General features: G+C 41.2%; 2 protein-coding genes across 2 annotated transcripts in view; one reads left to right on the top strand and one right to left on the bottom strand.

Moving 5' to 3' along the window:
* Positions 1-12573, bottom strand: part of EEFSEC (eukaryotic elongation factor, selenocysteine-tRNA specific) — a 197578-nt gene extending 185005 nt beyond the window's left edge. The window contains exons 1-2 of the mRNA XM_050958545.1: positions 12511-12573; positions 12209-12336 (exon numbers count right to left, since the gene is read on the bottom strand). Coding sequence (XP_050814502.1) covers positions 12209-12336; positions 12511-12532 — 150 coding nt within the window. The 5' untranslated portion in view covers positions 12533-12573. The remainder of the gene's footprint in view (positions 1-12208; positions 12337-12510) is intronic.
* RUVBL1 (RuvB like AAA ATPase 1) lies at positions 1379-24386 on the top strand. The gene is made up of 11 exons (XM_050958517.1): positions 1379-1642; positions 2906-2992; positions 3810-3942; positions 8044-8195; positions 9779-9868; positions 10774-10923; positions 12603-12666; positions 16719-16917; positions 19511-19613; positions 23331-23422; positions 23766-24386. Exons 1-11 carry the CDS (start codon positions 1502-1504, stop codon positions 23923-23925), a joined length of 1371 nt encoding a protein of 456 aa, XP_050814474.1. The 5' UTR covers positions 1379-1501; the 3' UTR covers positions 23926-24386.
* The last annotated feature ends 1047 nt before the right edge of the window (positions 24387-25433 follow it).

Here is a 25433-nt window from a genome sequence, read left to right as displayed (position 1 = left end):
TGTCCCTGCACATCATCATACTATTTAAAATATTACAAATTTCTCTAGTGTTTGGTATTTTAAATATACAGAACATCATAGTAATTTAATTATAAAGTCTTCCCATTTTTCTAGTATTTTAAATATAACAAGATAGTTACATTTTAGGACCCTGCATAGGAATGCAAAGTTCTTTTGCTGAGTCATCCTACATAAAGATGCAGGGTACTTATTGTAAAGTTAGAGTGACAGGTGCATCTTGTTAGGTACAGCCAGAATACAAAACATGTATAGAATATAGCTCTGCACAGCAAAGTGAGTTAGAGGAAATTCCAGGGACACTCCAAAAACAGCCATATCCAAGGTCGAGGGAATCTAATTTTGGTTATGAATAATGCCAAACCCCATAAAGGGGATATGCTTATGTATATACAGAGTATGTATATTGCTCAGAGCCAGATCAGAAGTCAGCTGCTTACACAAACACTTTGTATGGGAAAATTACTGTTCTATGTACATAGCTAATACAAAACATTATAAAACGTTAATGAAGGAAATTGCAAGACAGCTGGAAGATAAAAGGTTTGTTTTGCTACCTCTATCAGAAGTATTTAGAGCATTATTTCTAGAAAAGGGAAGTATAGCTAAAAGGGAAATGTTAGTGGGACCAAAGTATAGATTTTTAAGAAGTGTTTTCTTCAAGTTATCACTCTTTCACTGATGGTTACTTACACCCTCTTCCAGACCAGTGCAAAATCAATGGGCCAACTGAGCCCTAGGCAAGGGACCCCATGCCTCTCCCATACCTGCACAGAGAGTTCTTTACCGGTCAGTTCCAGCAAAACAATCAGGCTCCATCAGAGGCAGCCCATGAACGAGACAGGGCTGCATGCTTCGGGGGATCTCTAGAGCAAGCGAATGCTTGTGCCCTTTGCCATTTTGACACAGCCACTGTCTCGGAAAATAAATCTAGTTATTTCCATTCATTAGAAACAAGCAGCCCTCACTCCCCTCCAGTTGCCAGAGGCAAATGAGGCTGTAAGCGGAGCAGCCCAAGAGTCCCCAGGCACCTGACCTGGGAGGGGCCTCGCCTAAGCATTGGAATCTCCCTAGCTGGGATGATTATCCCTTCCCAGGTCCGTACACCCCTCCTCCCAGCCCCACGCGGATCCCGTAATTCCTTCCCCCGGCCTCTGTAGCCCTTGGCTTGGGTCCCACTGCAGGTGCCTTATCCCGGCCCAACAGCTCCAGAGCAAGCGGGCGAAGCCGGAACCTCTACTCAGAGCACAAGTGGAAGTGGATGGGCGGGCTCTCAAGCCTTCCCATTAACAGACACACGATCTCTCCAATAAGCAGCGAGGATCGTGCGGCGCTGGCCAATGGCAAGGTAGAGGGCGGGATTAGCTGACCAGGCGCCGGGAGCCTTGGTAACGCGCGGGCCGCATGTTACCCGTGCCTGTCTGGAGAGGAGGGAGCTGCTGCCCGGTGTCTGCCCCGCAGTCCCGAGCCCGTTGCCGCCGGGATGAAGATCGAGGAGGTGAAGAGCACTTCGAAGACGCAGCGCATCGCCGCGCACAGCCACGTGAAGGGGCTGGGGCTGGATGAGAGCGGCGCGGCCAAGCCGGCGGGGGCCGGGCTGGTGGGACAGGAGAACGCCCGAGAGGTGAGGGTCCCCGACCCATGGGAGGCCGAGGTGGGCGGGGTGCCCAGAAGGCATAAAAAGGCCCCAGTGGGGAGCGGCTAGGCCGTGGGGGGGGGGCTCTGCTGCCCGTTTGCACATCCCACCCTCTCTCTGAGGGCTCCATCCCTTAACCGAGCTGGCGCCAAAACAGCCACCTGCGAGCTGAAATATCCGGCCCAGCTGCTTCGTGGCCCCCCTGCCGGGACTACTTGTTCTGCCCCCTCCCCCGGCCGCTTGGAGGGGCCGGAGTCCAGCTGCTTAAATCTTTGTGTCTCCTGTGGGTCCTTTCGTAAAACTCCAGTTACCTGCGCCCTGTGGGCCTCCTTAGTCTAACCTCAGCTATGGCAGCTCACCCTTACAGCACCACGCATCCACAGATGTCAAAGCACTTTACAGCAGAACATTGGTGTCATCATCTGTTTCTTATGGTGGGGAAACTGAGGCACAGAGCAGCAAAGTGAACTCGCCCAAGGTCGCACAGCAGCTCATTAACTTGGGTGGAACCCAGAGCTGGTCACTCTCAGGGCTGTGTCTTATCCACTGGACCACACTCTCATGTATTACTCTTAATACACTAAAGCAGGGGTCAGCAACCTTTCAGAAGTGGTGTGCCGAGTCTTCATTTATTCATTCTAATTTAAGGTTTTGTGTGCCAGTAATACATTTTAACGTTTTTAGAAGTTCTCTTTCTATAATGTATAACTAAACTATTGTTGTATGTAATCATTTTTAAAACCTTATTTACTTTAAGACGCTTCATTTAAAATTAAATTAAAATGCAGAGCCCCCTGGACTGGTGGTCAGGACCCGGGGAGTGTGAGTGCCACTGAAAATCAGTTTGCTTGCTGTCTTTGGCATGTGTGCCATAGGTTGCCTACCCCTGCCCTAAGGGTTTAAGAGCCACTCCATTCTCAAACACTTATAGGTACATGTAAGTAGTTTGTGTTTACAGTAAAGTATCAGAACTCCTACGTTCTATTTGTACATCTGCCACAGATTTTCAGTGATCTGGGGAAATCACTTCTTGTGTCTCTGCCTGAGTTTCCCCATCTATTATTGAGATCATACTTAATCTCAATGGTGTTATGAGTCCTAATTCTTATAAAGCACTGTGAGTTCCTCTGGAAAGAAAAGTGGTCTGGCAGTGTAAAGGTATTATTGTGTCTACCTTTAAAGGAATATTCTGAAACAGTCTAACCTTTAAGTGTTCTGATAAATATCTAAATTCATTTCTTTAATTTATAGGCTTGTGGTGTTATAGTGGAATTGATCAAAAGCAAGAAAATGGCTGGTAGAGCTGTGCTGTTGGCAGGACCTCCTGGAACTGGCAAGGTATTGTCTGTCTTCTCAGTGCTGAAGATGTTCTCTGCCATTCTGTCTTAATTATAATGGTGTCAAATATTTCCTAGTAATAATTTCAGCAGGTTCCTTCTCCAGTTACTGAAGCTTTTTTTTAAGTTTAAACTTGAGCCAGAGTTGAGCCAGCATTGATTCCTGCTCCAAGTTGTATTTTGCCATCTTATGAGCATGCGGTGGCAGTATCTCATTCTAGTGCCAACAGTGTAAAAACTATTCTGCGTACACGAGTGAATGAAAACGTAATATGAAATATGTGGTTTTTAAAGAAAGGTCTTCTTAAACATATAAATTTGGGATTTTAAAAGCACTTTTACTTTTGTTCCTTGCACTTTAAAAGACTTAACATCTTTCATATTGGATGTAAGAGACACTGCCCAATACTACTAAACTGTTTTATGACTAGCTTAAAAGTGTTTCTTGGCAGTGCTTTATAATCCTTGGATAAAAGCCATGATGTTAGGGAAAAGTGCTGTAGTTTTATATGAGAAAGTAGAGTGGATAAGAACATAGGACCTGGGAGTCAGGCTTCCTAGGTTCCACTCTCATTCTTCCATTGTCTCATTGAAGCCACTTGTAGTACTCTGTTTATAAAATGGAGCACTGTGAGGCTTAAAATAATATTTTTTTAAGCACTTGCAGGTTCTTGGACAAAAGGTGACATAATGAGCAAAGTGTTTTAACGTTCTGGAGTAGTAATCCTCTTTTTCCACAAGATCTTGTAGTCATTATACATTTATTTCTTATGACAATTTTTAAGTGTGTAATAGTTCAGTCTCTTGAATTTTTATAGACTGCTTTGGCTCTTGCTATTGCTCAAGAGTTGGGAAGCAAGGTTCCGTTTTGTCCTATGGTTGGAAGTGAGGTATACTCCACTGAGATCAAGAAGACAGAAGTCCTGATGGAAAATTTCAGAAGAGCAATAGGTAAGTGTTAAAATAGAAGAGTAACGTGCTTCGGTTTGGGTTTTTAAAAAAAGAGGAAAAAAAATTGTGAACAACAGAACACTAGCTTTTTCCAGTAGTTCTGGTGAGGGGCCATGTTTTCATGCTGCAGTTTTCAATGTTCTTTTTAGCCCTGTTTCATTCAGTCTTGTTCCTCATCTTAGCTGAGTCAGTATGGGTTTTCTGCACTATGAAACTTAATGCAGTGCTCATGTCTTTGTCACCTCAGTTATTCCAGTTCACCTCCATTCCAAGGCTGTGGCAGGAGGGACATTTTTCCATTCCCTTGCCTTGTCCTCCAGGATCTTCTCCTGTTCCTGCATATTGTTGCTGGACAAAGTTAGAAAAAAATTCTCTTTAAAATCTGTCAACATGAGTCTTGGGTCTGGAGGGTTTTGTAGAGAGGGAAATGCACCTCTCTTTCTCTTGACAATATTCTCAGTCCCTGCTAGCCAAAAACTTAGGTTTAAGTTTCCTACATATCAGTACTTTGCCTGACATTTTATTCTAAGTGAGCACAAGAAAATGTTCCATGCTAGTAAGATGAGTAGCTTATTAAGTGGTAAATGCATTCTAGAATTAAAGAGGAAATTAACTTGAATTGTCTGGGTTTCATTTTATCTGAAAGAACCAAGTTACATTTGCAACAAAAGATCATTGAGTCTTTAAATTAATCGTGTATTACTTCTATATGATTGCGTCTGACAACTGATGAAGTAAGTCAAAAATGGCCCTTGCATGCACTTGGATTACAAAAAGATAGCCTAATTCTTTTCACTGTGAGCACAGTATCGGTTAATTTCCCTGGCTTCTATGCAGTGATTCACTGTGGATTTCAGCTAGGTATTTGGTGAAGAATCTCTCTCAAGCCTGCAACCAGACAAAAGTGCCCCATTGATTTCTATAAGAAAGCGATTTTCAGTAGTCTGATCTGTAAGTTACCGTTAGGTTGGCACAGCTTGCAAGGAGGGAGATTGGAGATGAGAGAGAGCAGTCTACAATATTTCCTTGATGTGATGAAATTCCTTGTCAGAGCTTTGGAAACTTGAACCAGCAGATGAAACCTGTGTCATCCACATTGTCATTCCTAGAGATTGCACTAATTTAACTCCTTCTAGTTAACAGCCGACCACATTGTTGGTGCTTCACATTCCCTGAAGGTCAGCACAGAGATGCTTCTAAACAAAGAGTGGTGCTAGTGAAGGACAGATTCTTCTATTCCCTTCTGTTGAATTCCATGTCAGATTTACCTAATGCGGGTTATTGTAAAACATTCCTTTGGGGAGATTTGTTCCTTTTAACACCAATTAAAAAAAATCCAAACATATTTTAAAGGATTAATGAGCCCCTGTTTTACATGAAGTAAACACTTTCCAGTCATGCTCAGATCTAATTTTTGGAAATTTTACTTTCATTGTCATAAAAAGGAATTTCTAGTGTGTGTTTTCAGAAAAGGGTTTTGTTTTCTAATTGGAATAACCCCAATGCAAGGCATGTGATGACTGTAAGATAACACTTCTTGTGTGTAGAAGCAACTTGTATCAAGCCTCACTGTGGTCCTGATGCTTCAGTGTGGGTTTTCATGTGATTCTTCACATAACAGGCCACACATATTGTGACCTGCTATACATTTCATGCATAGTACTTTCAATAATACTGAGGTGGCTAAACCAACTGAAATGATTCTGACTATTAGTCAGATACCTGAGTCTCATTCACAGGGTTTCTTATTATTGGATACAGCAAGAGTCTGCTGTGTTTAGGGACAGTACCCATACGGACAACCCTAGTGCATCAGATTCTCCAATTGTTCTGGGCCCTGCTCATTGACACACGTCCTAACAATGTACCCACTGTGGTTCCCATCTCTCGTTTAGATTGTTTTCTTTGCCATATTGAAGGTGCTGTCTGTCAGAATTATTAATAGTCAGGATTCTTTAATACTAGACTTATTATCAGGGTCTGACGTGCTTGGTGGTGTTCAGGACTCATCAAGACAGGCAGTCTCGGCTGTGGAGAACTTCTGGTTCATAAGAGACATAAAAAGACAAGATGTACAGGGACTAGAAGATTATAGGGCAATTCTGTTCTCTGATTTAAAAAAAATGTAGCACGTATGTTAATCCTGTATAGAGCTTATTAGCAATTGGCAAAGATATTGACAAAATGTTAAAGTACAGTTACATTCAAAAATCTCTCTTAAAATAGCCACTGCTTAAACAGTATATTTATTCTTTATGTCTCCAACCTGTAACTGATTGCTTACATGGCAAACAAGATTTTACTCCTCTTAGTACTATTAAGCCAATAAATATAGGACCCCATAAGTTCCTTTTTAGAATCATGCATCTGAATATAACCACAGGGAATGCCTGTACTAGGAACTCTTTGACCTAGATCTTCATATCTAAACTCCAAATTTGCCTCTTGCCTAAAATAAACCTTGCTCCTACTACATCCAATTAAAATCTCTAACAACTAAGGAGCAATAAAACAATTCATTCCATTGGCTAGAGCAACCACCATTAGCTGTAAACCTCTGAGATATGCCACTTAAATAATGTGTTCAAAGCAGAGACTTGTTAATTTTTCTGTTAAGGCACACCCAAGACACTATATGGAAATTATATTCCACGTGATGTGTATTGCAGGGTATTCGACAACAAAGGTAAACTAACAATTCCACTGAAAATTATCAAACTATATTTATTTATAATTTACATTTGTGTGTCTTACTTTAAAAATCCCATTCTTAATACGAGACCAGTAGGAGGAGACAGACCCATATTCTTTTTGTCAAAATTATTCCCCTGCCCCCCACCCAATCAGCAGCTCAAGATTACTGATGAAGTATCTGGTCCATGTATTTATTTCAAAACAAAATGAAAAGCTACAAAACAAGGGAACTTTTATAGGGTTCTGGTGACCTCCAGTCCTGTACAGAATGAGTTCCCAGTGCAGTCCACTTGTTATTTTTGGGATGGTGTATGAACCTCATAACATATCTATTTTACAGTGCCTGTTAAGGAGTGTCAAGTATCAGAGGGTAGCCGTGTTAGTCTGGATCTGTAAAAGCAGCAAAGAATCCTGTGGCACCTTATAGACTAACAGAGGTTTTGGAGCATGAGCTTTCGTGGGTGAATACCCACTTCCTCAGATGCATGTAATGGAAATATCCTGGATATTTCCATTACATGCATCTGAGGAAGTGGGTATTCACCCACGAAAGCTCATGCTCCAAAACCTCTGTTAGTCTATAAGGTGCCACAGGATTCTTTGCTGCTGTTAAGGAGTGGATTCTTTGAACTTTCGTGTAGGTGGAACCCTTGCATAATTGTGGTGGTGATATTTTATGGTCAAATTATCCTAGGAATAAAACTCTCTCTACCCCATATTTAGAAACCTAACATATAAATTAAAGATTTAATTATAGATGGTCATAGAGGGAATAATAGATACTATGGTAATGGGAGTCCTAGAGAAGTACCTAGACTAGAAAAGTCTGCATATCTCTAAAGGGGCTCTGCTGTCAGAAATGCAGGAATAGTTTGAATTTAGCACACCACCAGAGGTCTCTAATTATATATCTGGTCCAGCTTTGGCTATAATACATTACATTCATTTAAAAAACAAACACTTTAAATACTAAACCTTAACCTCTGTCAGAATCCCTTTAAAATAAATTAGTTAACATACATTTTTATCTTTAACTTTGTTACTAGAATCTCTAAAGTTACATGAAGGCATTGGTTTTTAAAATTTCAGTGTCCCTAATTACCATCATTGTGGGTCAGGATTTTGGCTTAAATTGCATGAATGTCCTTAGCTTTCCGATTAAGAGACCTGGGGATCAATTTTCTCTCCTACTAATACAAAAACAAAACAGGGTATTAATTTTATTTTCTACTTTCCAAAGTAGGGAATAACCATGACGTACATTGTAGTATGTAAACACCCTTGATGCTCTCAAGTTTATAGACATTGGCCAGAATGACTTCTGGATGGTGAATAAGAGTCAAGAATAATTAAATGTAAATAGCCACTTATTTATACAGTGCAACTCATGTAAACTATTTCTTGTAGGATTGAGGATAAAAGAGACCAAGGAGGTTTATGAAGGTGAAGTCACAGAATTAACTCCATGTGAGACTGAGAACCCGATGGGTGGATATGGCAAAACCATTAGCCATGTAATTATAGGACTCAAAACAGCAAAAGGAACAAAGCAGCTGAAGGTATATATGATAAATTCTCCAGCATTTCATTCAGTGTCCCAGAAATGCATCCTTTTACCTTTGTTCCCATCTTACTTAATTTTGTGATCTCTAGCCTGGTACCAAATAAAGTTTAAAAGAGCCCATTTCTTCCCCCTGTCACCTGTGTACTGGTAGTGAACAAATTGACCTGTTTATATTATATAGAAATATTAGACTCTTGGGTCTCTTACTAGTAATTTAAAGACTTAACTTCAGGTAACCTTCTGTGTTCAGCTACAGGGGGATTTGTTGATCCAGGGGTCCTCTAAAACTGCCATTTCCCCCTAACTTTCTGCACCAAACACACACACACCTTCAGACAGCTCTAAGTATAGCTCAGACTGCAAGAGTTGCCTAAGCGTGTCACTTTGATAGCATTACCAGCCCGATGGAACAAAGGACTGAACTCAGGAGCCAAATGGATCTGCCTCTCCAAGGCAGCACATTTTGCTGTATGTGATGCTGAGCCTGACCCCAACTACAGCTCCATATTTATCATAACAATTAAATACATAAGAAAGCACTTCTTTTAAAAACTAGTACTCCACCTGAATATTGGAAGATAAGTTCTTGAAATCTTGCCTGTATTAGTGTAAATTATTTCGTATGTTCCTTGCCTCCTTTTTATGTTAAGGAGGAAGGTCCGGTGGTCTGAACATGTGACTGGGAGCCAAAAACCCAGTTTTTTCCTAGGTCAGACCCTGACTCCCTTTGTTTCTGTAGACAAGTCACTTAATCTGTACCTCAGTTTTCTTTCGTTATACAGTATATAAAATGGGGATAAGAGAATTTACAGCAGCATCTCTGATGATTAGAACATATTGTCTTCTATTTGTTCATTTTGAAGATGTAAAATAAGAGAATCATTACTGGAAGTAAATGAACCATCCACCCAAGAAAAACAAAAGCACATGCCATGTTCTGGCTTCCACCTTGCTCATTTAGTAACTGCATGTAGGAAAGAGAACAAAAGGAGCTCAGACTAGATAATTGCAATGGTCCCTTCTGACTATAAAGGGTCACATCCCTCCATAAACATAAAAAGACATTGAGTGGTCAACAGGTGCTGTCTGTTCCAGAATCAACAGCTAGCCCTTTTTAAGGGTAGACTGGCAGCCAAGAAAAGCACTGCACTCTGAGAACAAAGGGTATATCAGTATGAAATGTAAAGGCATCCTCTTCCTGATATATACCAGCATCCTCACAACTTGGCATGATGCAGTTCTTTAAATTATAACATTAATTCATCAGAAAAACAGATTAGGCAAGAAAAGTTTAAATACCCTCTATAAAGAAAAGTTAAGTAAAACAGTAAATATGACTTAGTCTCAAAGCCTCTTCCTCAAATAGCAGGGGAAGTGAATAAGGAAATTTTACAATACTCTTTGTGCATCCTGTTCTAGGTCTTGCCCTGAACATTGAATTGAGCCTCAGAATTTCCAACTTTGTGAAATCTTAACTCATTTTGTCCGACTGTCTAACAGGCTTTGGTTTAAATCTCGTTTCATGCTCATTCTGCAATACAGTAGAACTGTCTAATCCCCCATGTTGTTTGTCTCCAGTTGGACCCTAGCATCTTTGAAAGTTTACAGAAGGAACGAGTGGAAGCTGGGGATGTGATCTACATTGAAGCAAACAGTGGAGCTGTCAAGGTAAAGCCAAAACATGATTTGACTCTTACCCTGCTTTGTGTACTCAGAGAACTTCCAGTGTCCCTCGGCCAAAGGCTCTGTGACCTATTAACCTTATTTGGCTTGGACAGGCTGGATAAGACTGTTAAAGAAAGGTCTGGGACTTTGCTACTGTGGAGGGAGACATTCCTCCTTCCTCAAGACAGGGTGGTCATCCAGTTCACAATTAAGGTCATCTTGGCAAGGAAGCCGTCTCTGTAGCTGCTTGGGATGAGCTTTCATTCCTTTAACCTTTAAGACCAAGGCATCTTTTCTAAAGGGAGGCGAAAAAAAACAAACAACTTTAGTCATTCTCAAACTGAAATACGCAGTGTATTTAATCTTTCTTTTATCTCTGATATTTTCTCCACAAGATGTATGCATGTAGAAGGGAATACTGCATTAGTTAGCATTCTTTTTATGTCTGATTTAAAATGTAGTGTACAGTGATACTTGCTGTTTAATGGATGAGCATAATATTTCATATCATATAATAAATCACTCACCTACAAAGAGATCTTGAACAGTTCTCCCAATCTCTAGTTAATCTGCTGGATTTGTCCTTTAGCAGAAATCGCATACAGTTAAAAGAAGAGCAGAGGGAGGTGGAATATTCTCAGTGCGAAAATATCCGGTGTTTTTTAACAGGATTTTTGAGCCTTGATCAGTAGATAGGGTATGCATGTTGCTAAGCGGGGAACAGGGCATATTCTGAAGTGTTAACCAAAGCTTGTCAGGACTGGAATTGTGAACCAAGCCCTTTATCAACTGTATGTCTCTCAAAGTCTTGGCAACGAAACTAACTATATACCTGTGTGTTTCTGTTTCCCCTCTGCCTCTCTTCTCCTCCTCCACTCCTTCCCTGCCACACACACCCTTTTCCACAGAGGCAAGGCAGGTGTGATACTTATGCCACAGAATTTGACCTTGAAGCTGAAGAGTATGTCCCCTTGCCAAAGGGCGATGTACACAAGAAAAAAGAAATTATTCAGGATGTCACCCTGCATGACCTGGATGTGGCCAATGCTAGACCTCAGGTACTTGACTCTAGAGACTAAATCTGTGCAAAAAACTGTTTCTTAGCCTGAGGATGGGTACCAGGCTAACCCAATGGCATGTGGGGAAAGGGTGAGAAGCAGTGAGGACAGGGAATGCTGCAGGCCGTGGGATCCACTCACTCCACTGAAAACATGTCACTATTGAAAAAACAGTAGGTAGCACCTTGAAACCCATCTTCTCTCCCTTCCCCTGCAGTTCCTGGCCACAGAACCAGCTCCATAAATGTTCAGGTAGCAATTTGCTTGCTCAGCCTTTGTATATCTGCTCCTGAAATTCTTGGCAGCAAGAGTACATTTCCCAGCACCATAGACACATTGATAGATGCTCTTCATCCCATCCAGCAAGTAGCTTTCTGGTGAGTGAGGGAATAGCCAGGGGGCACAAAAGATGAGAAAATGAACAAATACCAGAAAGAAAAAAGAATAGCAGCAAAAGAAGTGCAAGAATGAGCAACTGGAGAAAAAGGTGCCAGAGTATAGTACCAGGGAATACCAGGAGAAGGGGGTACCAGCCCAATACATCACAAGGATGGCTTCCTCAAAAGACATTAAGGAACCGCCGTGCTAGAAGCTAAAGCATAATTTGTGCTGAAAAAACCCCAACTAACCAAAAAACCTACAGGCTGATGCTAATAGGAGGTCTTTACAGGGAGCTGTTCCCATCACCACGTAAAGAGTAGGTTACCTTCCATTCTCAATACTTAAAGATATAAACTGGCAGCAGCCAGCAGGTCCGCATTGTTCTTATTTATTGAAATGTTCTGGATACAGATTAACTTCCTTTGCTCTGTATTTATTGTTTCATTGGCCATGAAATGGGAACTGCCGACACGCTGATAAATGATCTTTGCTTGTCTGACTTCAGTGTGATTTCTGTAAGTGCCCTGTATCCTTTAGAAATGTTTAGTATTAATATACTCCCCAGTTACTTGCAGCAGCACCTTAAGCATTCTACAGTAGCGAACTTTTTATATAGGGAGTGTTTTTTCCTCTTTTCCCCAGTATTGGGAGGTCACCACTTTGGCAAGTGGTGTTGTATATGGACAGTGACTTTTTAAAAAAAAAAAAAATACAAATACTTACAGGTTCTGTATGTGAAGGGACACACTCATAATTTGACACTCCAGCCCCTTAATCTACTTTCAAAATGTAAACAGAACCCCCCCCCAACTCCCCCCACCAGACTTGGCCTACACAAATAAGGGATGTAAACGTCTTAAAATCTCAACATAACCATCCATCTTTTGGAAAGTTAAACACTCACAGTCCAAACAGGCAGCTCCAGCCTTTCTGCTCTCTGATCAGTTGCATTTGTGAGGAGTGAAATTGGCCGTGCTATAGGAAAGAGTGTTAAACTTTGAGCTCTCTCGCTTTTCTCTCTAAAGTCCAGACCTAAAAGGAGCGAAGAGGCATTATTTTAGCTAAAAAAAGATAAATTTGGAATCCCAAGGCAGTGAAGTGATAATGGGTCGGACAGTTGGGTTAGAAACAATCATCCATTGTTAGAACTAAAATATTACAAAGGTTCCCAAATAAATGAATGATTATTCAACTTTTGTACCCTACCTTCTATAATAGCCTGGTCCATATCAAACCTGGTGCACTGAGCAACAGCACAGGAAGGAGAAATTGTTGATCTCTAACTTTGCTTTTTCCAGGGTGGGCAAGACATTCTTTCCATGATGGGACAATTGATGAAGCCTAAAAAAACTGAAATCACAGGTATAAAAATTCTTTGCACCACATCTTTACCCTCAACATAAGCTATACATATGCCTACTAGACAAGGAGTTGAAAGAAGTGAATTTATGTAGCACCTCTAATAGTGAATGTATTTCAAAATACTTCAGAAAGGAACATGTTAGGTGCCAGCAGTGCAGTGACCGGAATCAAATGCAGCACCATTATACAAATAATATCCCATATGTTGCTTAAGACATTGGAGCCCATTTTATTGAGGGAGAAAGTCAGTCAGGACACTAGGATTATCCGCCTATTCTTTCAAAATGATGCCACTGGCTATGGTAGGGGACCCACACATTCCATGAAGGAAAAAACCAATACAATTACAGAACTAAATTCTTCTTTCACCTTGGAGTGTGCTTTCACCTGTTCTCATATTATGCAACTGTACAATAGTTCTGCAAAATGGCTGTGAAAGGATCACTGTTGAGTGGTTCTGTGTGGCATTGACTCACCTATAGCAACAGCCGAAGGACTTTAATATGGATGCTGTAAGTGGAACTGATTCTCTTCTTACCTACAAATCACAAAAGGAAAAATACCTACAGTAAAAATCTTTTGTCCTTTTTGCTTTGAAAGAAATGGTGCTTCAACAAGTGTCTTATTTAAATTCAGATCAAAATCTGTTTCAATACTAAAGTTGAATGATGCTCTTTTGAAGTATTCCATCTCTTGCAGAGATCACTGTCCATATTCTAAAGTCAGACTGTATCTCTGTAGCATCTTGCACAGCTTTGGGATCCATATGTTCAAAAAGCTAAAGAATTATATTTTTGCTTATATTTGAATGTTATGTTAAAATAAACCAGCAGTATTTAGCTTTCCTTCCAGTCATGCCAGGAAACATTGTCAAAGTTCCTCACAAGTTATGCAAGTAGAAGAATTATCCTAGTCGAAAGTACTAAGTACTCGGCATTCAAGCAGATGATGATGCTTATACTTACATGAATAACGGAATTCTTCTCTCACTCTCAGAGTTTGATGCCTCAGGGTGTTATGTTCATGTGTTTTAACTGTGGAATGTATAAATGTAAGATAGAAAACAATGGGTATTGTAGAAACATTGAAATTGGGAAGAGAGCAATTTTATACTGGATCAGACCTGAGGTCAGTCTCATCCAGTATCCTGTCTGACAGTGGCCAGTACCAGATGCTTCAGAGGAAAATGCAAGAATCCTGTAGTAGGCAGATGTGGGATAATCTGCCCTGACCAGCCTATCGTTGCTGATCTCTTACAGTTAGAGATAGGATTAATCCCTGAAGTATGAAATTTCATATTCCTTCTAAAAATGTAGCATTAATTTTAACTCAGTATTTTTTATATTTATGTACGTGTTCTGCCCTTTTTGAATCTTGCTAAATTGTTAGCCTCAAGAACTTCATGTGGCAATGAGTTTCATAACCTAATCGCGTGTTGTGTGGCGATATGGTATATTATTTTTGAATTTGCCACCATTGATTTACCTACAGAGATGAATAACAGGGGACATTAGACTGGGAACTTTTGTTCTACCTGTATTATAATACAAGACAGTCAATGAAATTAATCAGTCTTTTTAATCTCTCTTCAAATGAGATTTCCGTGCCCTTAATTATTCTCCTCACACTTTTGACCCATCTTCATTTTGCAATATCCTTTTTGAGAAAGGATGACCAATACTCCACATTATTTCAGATGAGGCTGCAGCATTGATTTATATAATAGACTCATAGACTTTAAGGTCAGAATGGACCATTATGATCATCTAGTCTAACCTATTTTCTGTATTGTTCTCCATCCCATCCCTTATGCATTCTACATCTTGTTTTGTTTTGATTGAAGATTGGGCAGAGATCTTTGATCTGCCCATGACACCATCCAAGTCCCTTTCCTGAGTTGATAAAAGTGAATTTAAAAACTTTAAAGCATAAAGTAGTTCAATTTTTTCCCTACAATGTTCATTGCTTTGCATTTATGGACATGGAATTTTTCTTACCATCATGTTGTCCTGTCTCGTAGCTTGGTTAGGTCCTCGGAAATTCCTTCTAGTCCTCTCTGGATTTTGTCATCTGCAAATTTTGCTACCTCATTACTCACCACCCCTTCTCCAGATCATTATTTTAAATGCTATACCTAGTTCAAAAGTTTAACCTTTTGCCATGATGAACACTGACCATTTAACCTTATTCTTTGGTTTGTGTGTCCTAGCCAGTTTTTGATTCTTGACAATACTTGGCCTGTCACCTCACGGCTAATTGGCTTCTTTAGTAGCCTCTTGTGTGGGATCATGTCAAAGGCTTTTTGGTGGGTAATCAGCTGAACTTGAGACCCTAGTGTGACCCTCTGGCAAAAAGGGCTGATGTGATCCTTGGATACATAAACTGGAATCTCAAGTAGTGGTAGAGAGGTTATTTTATCTCTGTATTTAGAACTGGTACCACCGCTGCTGGAGTATTGTGTCCAGTCCTAGTGCCTATAAATCAAGAAGAATATTGATAAATTGGGGAGGGTTCAGAGAAGAGTCATAGGAACAGTCAAAGGATTAGAAAACATGCCTTATAATGATAGACGCAAGGAGCTCAGTCTGGTTAGCTTAGCAAAGAGAAGATTGAGTGGTGACTTGAACACAGTCAATAAGTACTGACATGGAGACATATACTTGATAATGGGTCCTTCAGTCTAGCAGACAAAGATATAACAAGATCCAACAGCTGGAAGTTGAAGCTAGACAAATACAGACTAGAAATAAGGCATTTCTTAAAACAGTGAGAGTAATTTATCATTGGAGCAACTTACCTGGGATTGTGGTGGATTCTCCATCACTGACAATTTTGAAATCAATTTTTTTCTAAAATCTGCTCCAGGAATTATTTTGGGGAAGTTCTGTGGTGTGCAGTATGCAGGAGGGCAGACTAGATGATCACAGTGGTCACTTCTGTTCTAGAATCCTTCAATAGAGAAAAAGACATGCAAGATTAGTGGGACATGATTTTCTGTTGCAGACTTCATGCTGTGTTTTAATTTTGTTTTTCAAGTTGCTTTTTACACCATTGATGACAGGTTGTACAAAATGGCCAGCTTTGTATACAGGTTCCAAGAACTGAAAGTGAGAAACAGTAACTCTCCCAGAATGTGAGCCCTACATCATACTTTCATTTCTCTTATGCGTATGAGAAAACATGGAACCTTGGCTCAATCTGACTCTCGTACCACAGAGTCTGCATTACAGTGACTCACCCATTCCTGATAGGATATCAGTTTAGAACAGAGGTGGGCAAACCATGGCCCACGGGCCACATCCGGCCAGTGGGACCCTCCTGCCCAGCCCTTGAGCTCCTGGCCCAGGAAGCTAGCTCCCAGCCCCTCTCCCGTGCTGTCCTCCCACCCCTGCAGCCTCAGCGCGCCGCACCACTGGTGCAATGCTTAGGGTGGCTAGGCAGCACAGTTGCAGAGCTGCGGCCTGACCCGGTGCTCTGGGCAGCGCAGCTGTAACGCTGCCAGCCACCAGTGCTCTGTGCTGCGTCGTAAGGGGGCAGGGGAGTTCGGGGTGGTGGTCAGGGGGCGGGGGTATGGATAGGGGTCAGGGCAGTCAGAGGGCTGGGAACAGGGGAGTTGGATGGGACAGGGGTTGGGGGCAGTCAGGAATGAGGGGGGGTTGGATGGGGTGGCAGGGGGCAGTCAGGGTGTGGGGTCCAGGGGGGACAGGGAGCAGGGAGTGGTGGATGGGGCAGGAATCCCAGGGGGGCCCCATCAGTGAACAAGAGGGTTGGATGAAGCAGGAGTTATAAGGGAGCCGTCGGGGGTGAGAAGTGGGGGGGGGTCAGATACGAGGTGGGGACTGGGCCACGCCTGGCTGTTTTGGGGGAGACAGCCTCCCCTAACTGTCACTCCATACATGATGTGACCCTCAGGCCAAAAATTTGTCTACCCCTGGTTTAGAATGAAGATGCTAGGAAAGTGGCATCCCCCACTTTAGCATTTTAGGGTCCTTCATATAGATGCAGAGGGCACTAACAGAACAACTAAAATGGTTTTCTTTCCTGTCTCTTAGACAAGCTTCGAGGGGAGATAAACAAGGTGGTGAATAAATACATTGATCAAGGCATTGCAGAGCTGGTCCCAGGTGTGCTCTTTGTAGATGAGGTTCACATGCTGGATATTGAATGTTTCACATACCTGCATCGAGCACTAGAATCTTCTATTGCTCCCATCGTCATCTTTGCTTCCAACCGAGGAAACTGCATTATCAGGTACAGTTTTTAAAATTGAATTCTGCATGGTTCACTTCTGTCCGTAAGACTTAGAATTAGCTGTCTCCATACCAAGAACTATGATCTTTGAATGCTTTCATCTTTGGTGCTGAGACACCTCTGATGATCATCTGGATGGATCATGAGCCACATCCAATGCTCAAGGGCTGCACCCTGGGGAAAGAAAGATGACTGGGTTAGAGAGTTGGGAGGAAGTATTTTCTTCATCTTGTGTTTCCAGGGACCCACCTTTCGATCCCTTCAGCAGCTGCCACTGGCAGGTTTGTTTCCTTGTTCTACTGTAACTGCCCTCTTCTTTGGCTTCCTTTAACATACACATCTCCTGCCTGTGTCCCTCCCGGCACATATACATTCAAAACACTGCTGCTAAGATCATCTTCTTGGACCTTATTTCCTCCTGTCCTCTTTGAGTTTTTTCTCTGGCTCTTGCTCCTCCACTGCAACAACTTTTAGCTTCTTGTTCTCACCTTTAAAGCCCTTCTCAGCTTACTCCCTCCCCTACTTTCCACTTTTCTGTCTTATTGCATTGACGAGGCCTCTTGTGCTCCTCCAACAATGGCAGCCAGTCCATCTCTCTCACAAGCGCACACACACTTTCTGCCATGGCTCCCCTTAATGTATCACTTACTCACTCACACTCTGAAATAGTCAGTAAAATCGCTATTTTCCCTCAGATCCCTCCAAGTTCCACTTCTACCATGTTGCCTGTGGTAAATTCCTAGCTGATAATTTCTAGATAAGTTGCCAGTAGGGATTGATACTGATTTTGTTTTAATTAATTGAACGTGCAAACACTGTACATAGCTACTCTGTGTAATCAGATAATCTCACCCTTGTCCTCCCTTCCCCAGTCCCCTGTTTGGTACCCCCACTTGATGCATCTGGACTTCAACTGGAAAGCTCTTTCAAAGAGGGACCATATCTTTCTGTGTGATGTTCAGAACTTAGCACACTGACCTCTGGACACTACAGTATTACAAATATTAAAATAAACTGTGCAAAGATCAGCAGCCCTGGAGCAGGAGACCTAGAGAAATGGTACCACCAAATGGCTTTTGGTGATTGAACAGTTGTTACTAACAGGGTTAGCATGGCTTCACTCACCAGGGATTAGGTAAGGATTGGTATTGTATCTCCTTTGGATCCTGTAAAATACAAAGAAGACCTGTTTAAAGGATTGAACTTCCCAAGCACAGGACACAGCTGAAGATACTGCTAAATAATTAACCTGGTAGTAGGGTACCTTGGTGCCACTATCTATCACTTGGGAAGTGGGAGGACACAAAATGAATGCCTTTCTTCTTGCCTTAAAAACAGGTCATAGATTATAGATTACTGCCGCAATACCTGAAAATCCATTGGCTTTAGTGTTTAACAGATCATACTACTATCCCAAGTATTTTAAGTATCAGAGGGGAAGCCGTGTTAATCTGGATCTGTAAAAGCAGCGAAGAGTCCTGAGGCACCTTATAGACTAACAGATGTATTGGAGCATGAGCTTCATGAGTGAATACCCACTTGGCTGGATGCATGTGACGAAGTGGGTATTTACCCAGGAAAGCTCATGCTCCAATATGTCTATTAGTCTATAAGGTGCCACAGGACTCTCCAAGTATTTTAAGTTGCTTTCCCATTTATATCTGCCTGCAGATGGCCCTTAACAGGGTCAAGAGGTGTATCTAGTCATTTGTATGATACAATTGGCTCTGTATCCTAGTATGACTAGGAATAGCTTCATATGAAAGCAGAGTGCCATCTGCTGGAGAATATAGTAGGAGATGTTTTCAAAAATTTACTTTCTTGTTGACCCTTTGCATAGCTTCCTGTGGCGGGTCATGAGCAGAGCCCGAAGCACTCAAATACTGGAAATTGGAAGGTCATCATAGTTAGCAAAAGAATTGGTAGGTCTAGAATCCTTGGCGTCACTTTTCCCTGCTAAAAGAAGAGTTCTAGGGACTACACTGTATGCTGAATGCACAGTCTTGCCATTGTACCTCTCAGTCTGCTGGATCACTAATGTGGAATATAAACAACTACGATACTAAGTGAGGGGAATAAAGTATATGGAAAACTGAGCAGTGATGGCTGGTTTAAACAAAGAAGATGCTCTCAATGTTCAGTACTGCATATAATTTCTACTTTATTCCTTAAACACTACAGCAAAAATAATTTGCTCCTTGCTGGAATATGTACAGTATACTTGGGAATATCAGACAGGTGTAGTATGTATGTTCTTTAGGGACTGACTAGCACTATGAGAACAAGTTATAAAGAAGCTGACACCAGCTAATTCCCATCTCTCAGCATTCCTATGTGAAGTCATTAAGAGTGCAGGGGAAAGAATATTTTCATTTTAGGCTGTTCCAGGTTTAGCTTATGAACTCCAGAGTCTGTTTTCCCTTGTCATGTACATAGTTCCCGTTAGTGTGTCTTGTGTGAGTGTTTGGTGGAAAAATAAACCCTTTTGTCCACAGGTTGTTTTCTAATGGCCTGACTCAGTTGCCAATATCTAAACCAAACCCACATATTGAACTCTGAATGAGGAGTCTGACCTCTTGTGTATCCCTTCCAGAGGCACAGAGGACATAGTGTCCCCTCACGGAATACCACTGGACCTTCTGGATAGGGTGATGATTATTCGAACCATGCTGTATACGCCTCAGGAAATGAAACAGGTAAGGCCTATATTAAATATTTCTTTAAAAGTCTCTGGAATTCCAGCCTATAGAGGAAGGACTAACACTTACCTGTGTGTGGTGATACATTGTAGCTATTTGATCTCTGCTCGAACAGCAGGATTTACTCCCAGAACCATCTCTGTGCCATGAAGTCTCCTATGGACACGGCGACTAATTTGCCTCTCTGGGTTGGTTTTTTGGTGTGGGGTGTGTGTGTGGTTTTTTTGTTTGTTTTTTTTTTTAACTGGTTGACCAGTATGATGAACTAGAGTGGTAGTCTGAATTTTGCCCACAAAAGGGTTCATTGGTAAACTGGCTGGGGTTTGAAAGGCAAACCTTATCTCACAAGAAAAGGAGTGGATTGCTGTTGCCCTGACCTCTAATATAGAGGTGCTGTCTACACAATCTATAGGCTGCAATGTGCAGTGCTTTTTTGCTTAATATGAAATTGAGCATTATGGGTTGGGACCTTTGGTCTCTGCAGGCTGCACCCCTGTGTTAAAGATGAGGGCGGTTGTGTTGTAGAATTCTATAGGCTGCTCTTCTGCGACTCTTGCCCTAGATGGACTCTGTTTTTTTAATCCTACTTCTGTCTCTAAACTTCACAAAACCACAGGGTACCCTTTTTTCCCCACACTCCTAGTTGGAATTCTGGAATGCAGGAGGAGTTGTAGCAATACATTACTTACTGCCTCAAGACTTTCCTGTGGGCCAACACAATGTATTGTATATCGATTATAATCCTTGGGTGCCATTATGATGCATCGTGTCAAAGATCCTCCTCATTAGCGTCTCAATAGCGTGAACTGACATGATACAGGAGCCATTACAGTTTATCATGTCAATTCTTTGTATTATTTAGGAGATAGTGTCAATGGCAGGGAGCGTTGTCACAAGATAATGGGCTCATGCTGCTGGATAAGTGCCAAAGTGAGGCTAAGGCGTTTATCGAACATAAATGTAAAAGCAAAACCTCATTTCATTTGGTGTGAGGAGGCTTTTGTGAATTGCTGTTTCAAGGCATGCTCAGGATGGTTTTTGTGCACCTGAAAGGACAGCTGAAGCACTGTAGTGCAGATTACAATGGAAATGGCCAGCCGGTACAGTAATACAATTGGGTTTTGTCTGTTTATAAAGCCAGTTTTAAAGTTCTGACTTGTTCTCAAAGCCTGGAGATTCAGTGAGGGTTGCCACTCTGTCCTGGATTTCTTCCTATGGTGCTTACATTGTCTTAGGATGTATTACTGTAGCGGCAGCGTGTATTTTGAATTGCCTTTTGTTGAGTTGAACTATATTAAAATGTTAATATTGGACTTTGATAAAATGGAAATGGTGTATGCTGTGCCATCACATTGGACACCCTCAAACTATCCCTGTAGCCTATTAAATGATTAAAGATCTAATTTATGAACTGTCCACTCTCAAAAGTCTAGAGCAGGAACTGTGTGATTGCCATGACCTGCTTGGGTGGGGGAAAGACCGCAGTAGTGCTGTTCCCAAGGGCATATACAGAGTCTTGCTGATTATGCCCAATAAACCATGGCACTGAGTGTTTAATGTGTCCATAATTAGACATTCTGCCTTAATGACTGACCTCCACCTCAGGAGGTTGGGAGCTGGAGCAACTGAGTTTCATTCATCAGAGGGGTAGCCGTGTTAGTCTGGATCTGTAAAAGCAGCAAAGAATCCTGTGGCACCTTATAGACTAACAGATGTTTTGGAGCATGAGTTTTTGTGGGTGAAATACCCACTTCTTCAAATGCACGAAAGCTCATGCTCCTTAGTCTATAAGGTGCCACAGGATTCTTTGCTGCTTTTTGAGTTTCATTCATGACCAGATAAAGCTGTTTAAGTTTAAAAAAAAATTGTACAAGCCATGGTTGGGGGTAGGAGGGAAATCACTTTGTTTTTAAAAGAGTTTTTATATGGGTGTACTCTCCTTTGGTTTTTTTGCTAAGAAAAAGCAGTTTTCAGAGGCAGTGGCTTTTTTTTAAGAAAAAAAAATTGCCCTTGCAGGGGGTCACATGAGAACTTTGAGTTCATTCTAAGGATAATTTTCATTACTCAAAAAAAAAATTTTTTTTGAAAACTCTGAAACTTCACTTTTGACTGATTCAAAAAATGAGTCTGTGCAAAACTTTCAGTTGTGCCTTGGTAGTTTATAGTAGTTGTAAAATGTTTCTTAAATTTCTGGTGACTGATGTAAGTTAGTAGCTCGTATACAAATTCCATTATCCAGCTTTAGTCTGAGAGCAAAGGAATCCCAAATATCTTAATCCTACAGTGATGTGGAAGAAACTTGCTTTACAATAAAACATCAGCCCCTCCATTTAATATGAAACTCTTATGCATAGTCATACCTGTACTTGCATAACTGGGACATTGTTCTTGAACTCTCTCACCCAAACACTTCTTCCATTTTACAGCAGTTTTAAATGTATTTGCTGGGTTTAGTGTCCTGATCTTACGTTCTTGTCACTGAGCAGCGCCTCTTACAAGCTAAAAAGTTATAAAAGTTGCTTTTTAATATGGCATTAACTGACACTTCAAGGTGTACTATTTCTGGAGAGGATCAGTGTAGCAATAGCTGGAAGCATGGAAAAGTGAAGTTGATTTTACAATTTTTTTTTAAATCTCAAATCTAACATTAATTTGTAACACTCAAAAAGCTGCTTCAAAATGTAATGTTTTTAGAGCAACTTTCTGCTGTGTCAAACCCCTCTCTCTTTCTCACTCTCTCTTCCCCCACTCCTGACTCCCCTGCTGCATTTTATGGCTTTAATTTAAACGAGTGCTTCTTGATATCTTGTTTACAAAGCTGCCAAAGTGAAAAATACCTGTATTATATGAGGCTCGCAGTTCCAGAGTTATCTCAGCACTACAACACAACATCATTATCCAGTCTGCCCCTTATCACTCAGCTGGTAATACGGACTGCTGGGAGACTTGTGCCACTTTTGTTACAGCTTTATACACAGGCTTATTGGTGATATCTTGCTCTCCAACTTTACAAAGATCTTCAAACTGGTACAAGCTTGCGACTGTTCTTGAAAGATTAGATTCTTCTTAGTGATTTTAGGGAGGGGCAGGTGAACCTTATAAAGTAACTTTTTGATTTATTTACCATCTAACTTATCAAGCGAATAAAAAGTATGGTGTGGAGTGAGCAGCTGAGGGGAAGGCAGGGTTTTTCATAGGGTTTGTAGAAGTGTGCTATATAGCAGTGTCTTAGAGTATGCGTGATTGAGATTGGGGCATCTCTGTGCCTCTGTGTACACAGGACTCCATTGTCAATAACTATGTGGTTGTAGTGATTTTCCTTTGAAAGCTTTATACTAGGCTTCTAATTACTGAATAGGCTGAACCAGCCTTGCAAAATCATCGTGAAACTTTACCAACCAATGCAGTCCATCCCCTGCCCTTTACAATGATGATTAATGATGTCCAGAGGTATTCAGGATGATTTAGGATTTTGCAGTGCGTGGGAGGGAGGTATTTTTTCTTTTAAAGGATGCAGTGTATGTTTGAAACAAAAATCATATTTTTGTTTCATGTCTCATCTCTAAACAGGATATCCTGTCTGCCATTGTGTGCAGGGTGTGGGTGTAGGGGTGTGTGTACACACACACAAAAATTAATAAGCATGGGATCTGCTGCTGTCCAGACTGTTACATGACTGCTGCAGCTTCACTTCTCCACCTTATATCCCAACAGATCATAAAACTTCGAGCCCAGATAGAGGGAATTAATATTAGTGAGGAAGCCCTAAACCATTTAGGAGAAATTGGTAACAAGACAACCTTAAGGTAAGTGGAGCCCATCGGAATTTTCTCGCACCCTGCAAGGATTGGATATGAAAGTACTTGGAATAGTACACAACACCCTTCCCAGGGAAGAGTGAGCCTTAGTTCCTGGACAGTGGCCTCTAGTCCCTTAGGAATGGCTTTTAACACTATCCAAAAGTGATAGTCCTCCCATTTCTCCTCCTGGGAGGTGCACTGGGCACTTCCTGGAATCCCACTGCTCTTTTGTGCCTCTGGTATAGAGCTGTTGGGAAGGAATCTGACAAGTTTACTTGTACCCTTTCAGGAGTTTGTGGTGATGTACTGGATTGTAACAGTTAATTCAACCTGTCCTCTTTGATCACAGGTATGCTGTGCAGTTACTGACACCAGCTAACCTACTAGCCAAGATTAATGGGAAAGACAGCATTGAGAAGGAGCACATTGAAGAAATAAATGAACTTTTCTATGATGCCAAATCATCTGCAAAAATCTTGGCTGATCAACAAGAAAAGTACATGAAATAAAGCAGCTTGTTGCACATCGTATGCTTTGGAGTAACTTTTAACTCTTCCAAGGGTTGGCTTAATTATTGAGAGAAATGGGCAAGAGAAATATTAATGGTTAATCTCCATTGGGACTGGAAAGTATTTAAATGGTAAGATATTTCAAGACATGAAGCCTAACAGCCCAATTTTTTCCTACTTTGCTGGCAAGCAATAAGATGCTCCTTGATGCCTGTAACATTTTATCGTCCCTTCTACTGAGTGTATATGAAATGGATATTTTTTTTTGCTTGTCCTTTAGATTTGGTTACAAAAATGCTCTAGGCTCAGGAAAAGCCTCTTGATTCTTTGAAGCCGATGCTTAAGAACAGTCTGTTTTCTCTATGAACTTTGTTTTAATTTGTTTGAACAAGAGTTCTTCCTGCTAAAAATTTTGAAGTGATGTTTCTCTGAAGCGCGTTTTAATAAAATATTTCAGGTAATGCCTGTTGTGCTTCTTTCTTTCTGTATGCTGGTCTGCCTGAAGAAATGGCCTCTCATGTCTTCTGACCTTTTTTAAGGTAAGGATGAGTGAAAGAAAAATAGAATTTATATCTTGTTTGCTGCTTCGTGACATAGTTTATCAGGAATCTAATGTCTTTGGGGGTGAGGCGGTTCTAGACACTGCTTTGGGGGAACCAGAGATGCGTAGTGGAAGCTCTCTCGGCCCTGAACAAAACCCTGGATCCTGTGAAAAGGCAAGGTATAATCTCTAACAAAAAGATCTCTTATTCCAGTTGTTAAGGGTTTTTTTGGTTGTAACTCAGTTGTTTTTAAATGGCCTGATTAAAAATCACTTCTGTTACCAAGGAATATTCTGGTGTGTCCTCCTACTAGGTCTCTAGTCAACCATATTTTCTCTGAGGAGTATAAGGGTACACAAGACACTAATTTCTAACCAAGAGGAAGAATTATCCAGTGGCTCGGGTGCTAGCTTGAAACTCAGTGGACCTGTGTTTAATTCTCTGCTCTGGTCTTAAACTCCCTGCCTGATTATAGGCAAGTCCCTGACTCTGTGCCTCAGTTCCCCATCTGCAAAGTGCAGATAACACTTAAGGGTGTTGTGAGGGCAAATGCAGTAAAGATCAAAGCTCTCAAGTATTATAGTAATGGAGGCCAGATAAGTACTTAAGATAAATAGAATGGGGAAAATTTAGAAAATATTAAAGCAAGCCAAAAACAGTAATTTTTTTTTTGCAAGTTTGCCCTTTAAAATATGGATTTTGCCACTTCACGTGCATTTGTTCAAATGTGTGGTTTACTCTGGCATAGAGGAAGCTTGCTCAGCAGAGAACTTCTGCTACTGCACCTCATTTGAGCCTTTAAGCAGAGATTACCAGTTGTGCTATACATGTAACAGATTCACAATGGGGAAAAAATAGGCCAAGTCAACCAGACTTCTCAGATTTCACCTAATTCAAACTTAAACCCACAGTTCTGAAAGTGAGAAATTGTTTTACTGCCTACCATCCAACAAATAACCCACTAAT

Source organism: Gopherus flavomarginatus, chromosome 6 (genome assembly GCF_025201925.1).
Source record: "Gopherus flavomarginatus isolate rGopFla2 chromosome 6, rGopFla2.mat.asm, whole genome shotgun sequence".
In the NCBI taxonomy this organism is placed as follows: domain Eukaryota; kingdom Metazoa; phylum Chordata; order Testudines; family Testudinidae; genus Gopherus; species Gopherus flavomarginatus.
This window is presented reverse-complemented; position numbering and strand designations above follow the sequence as displayed.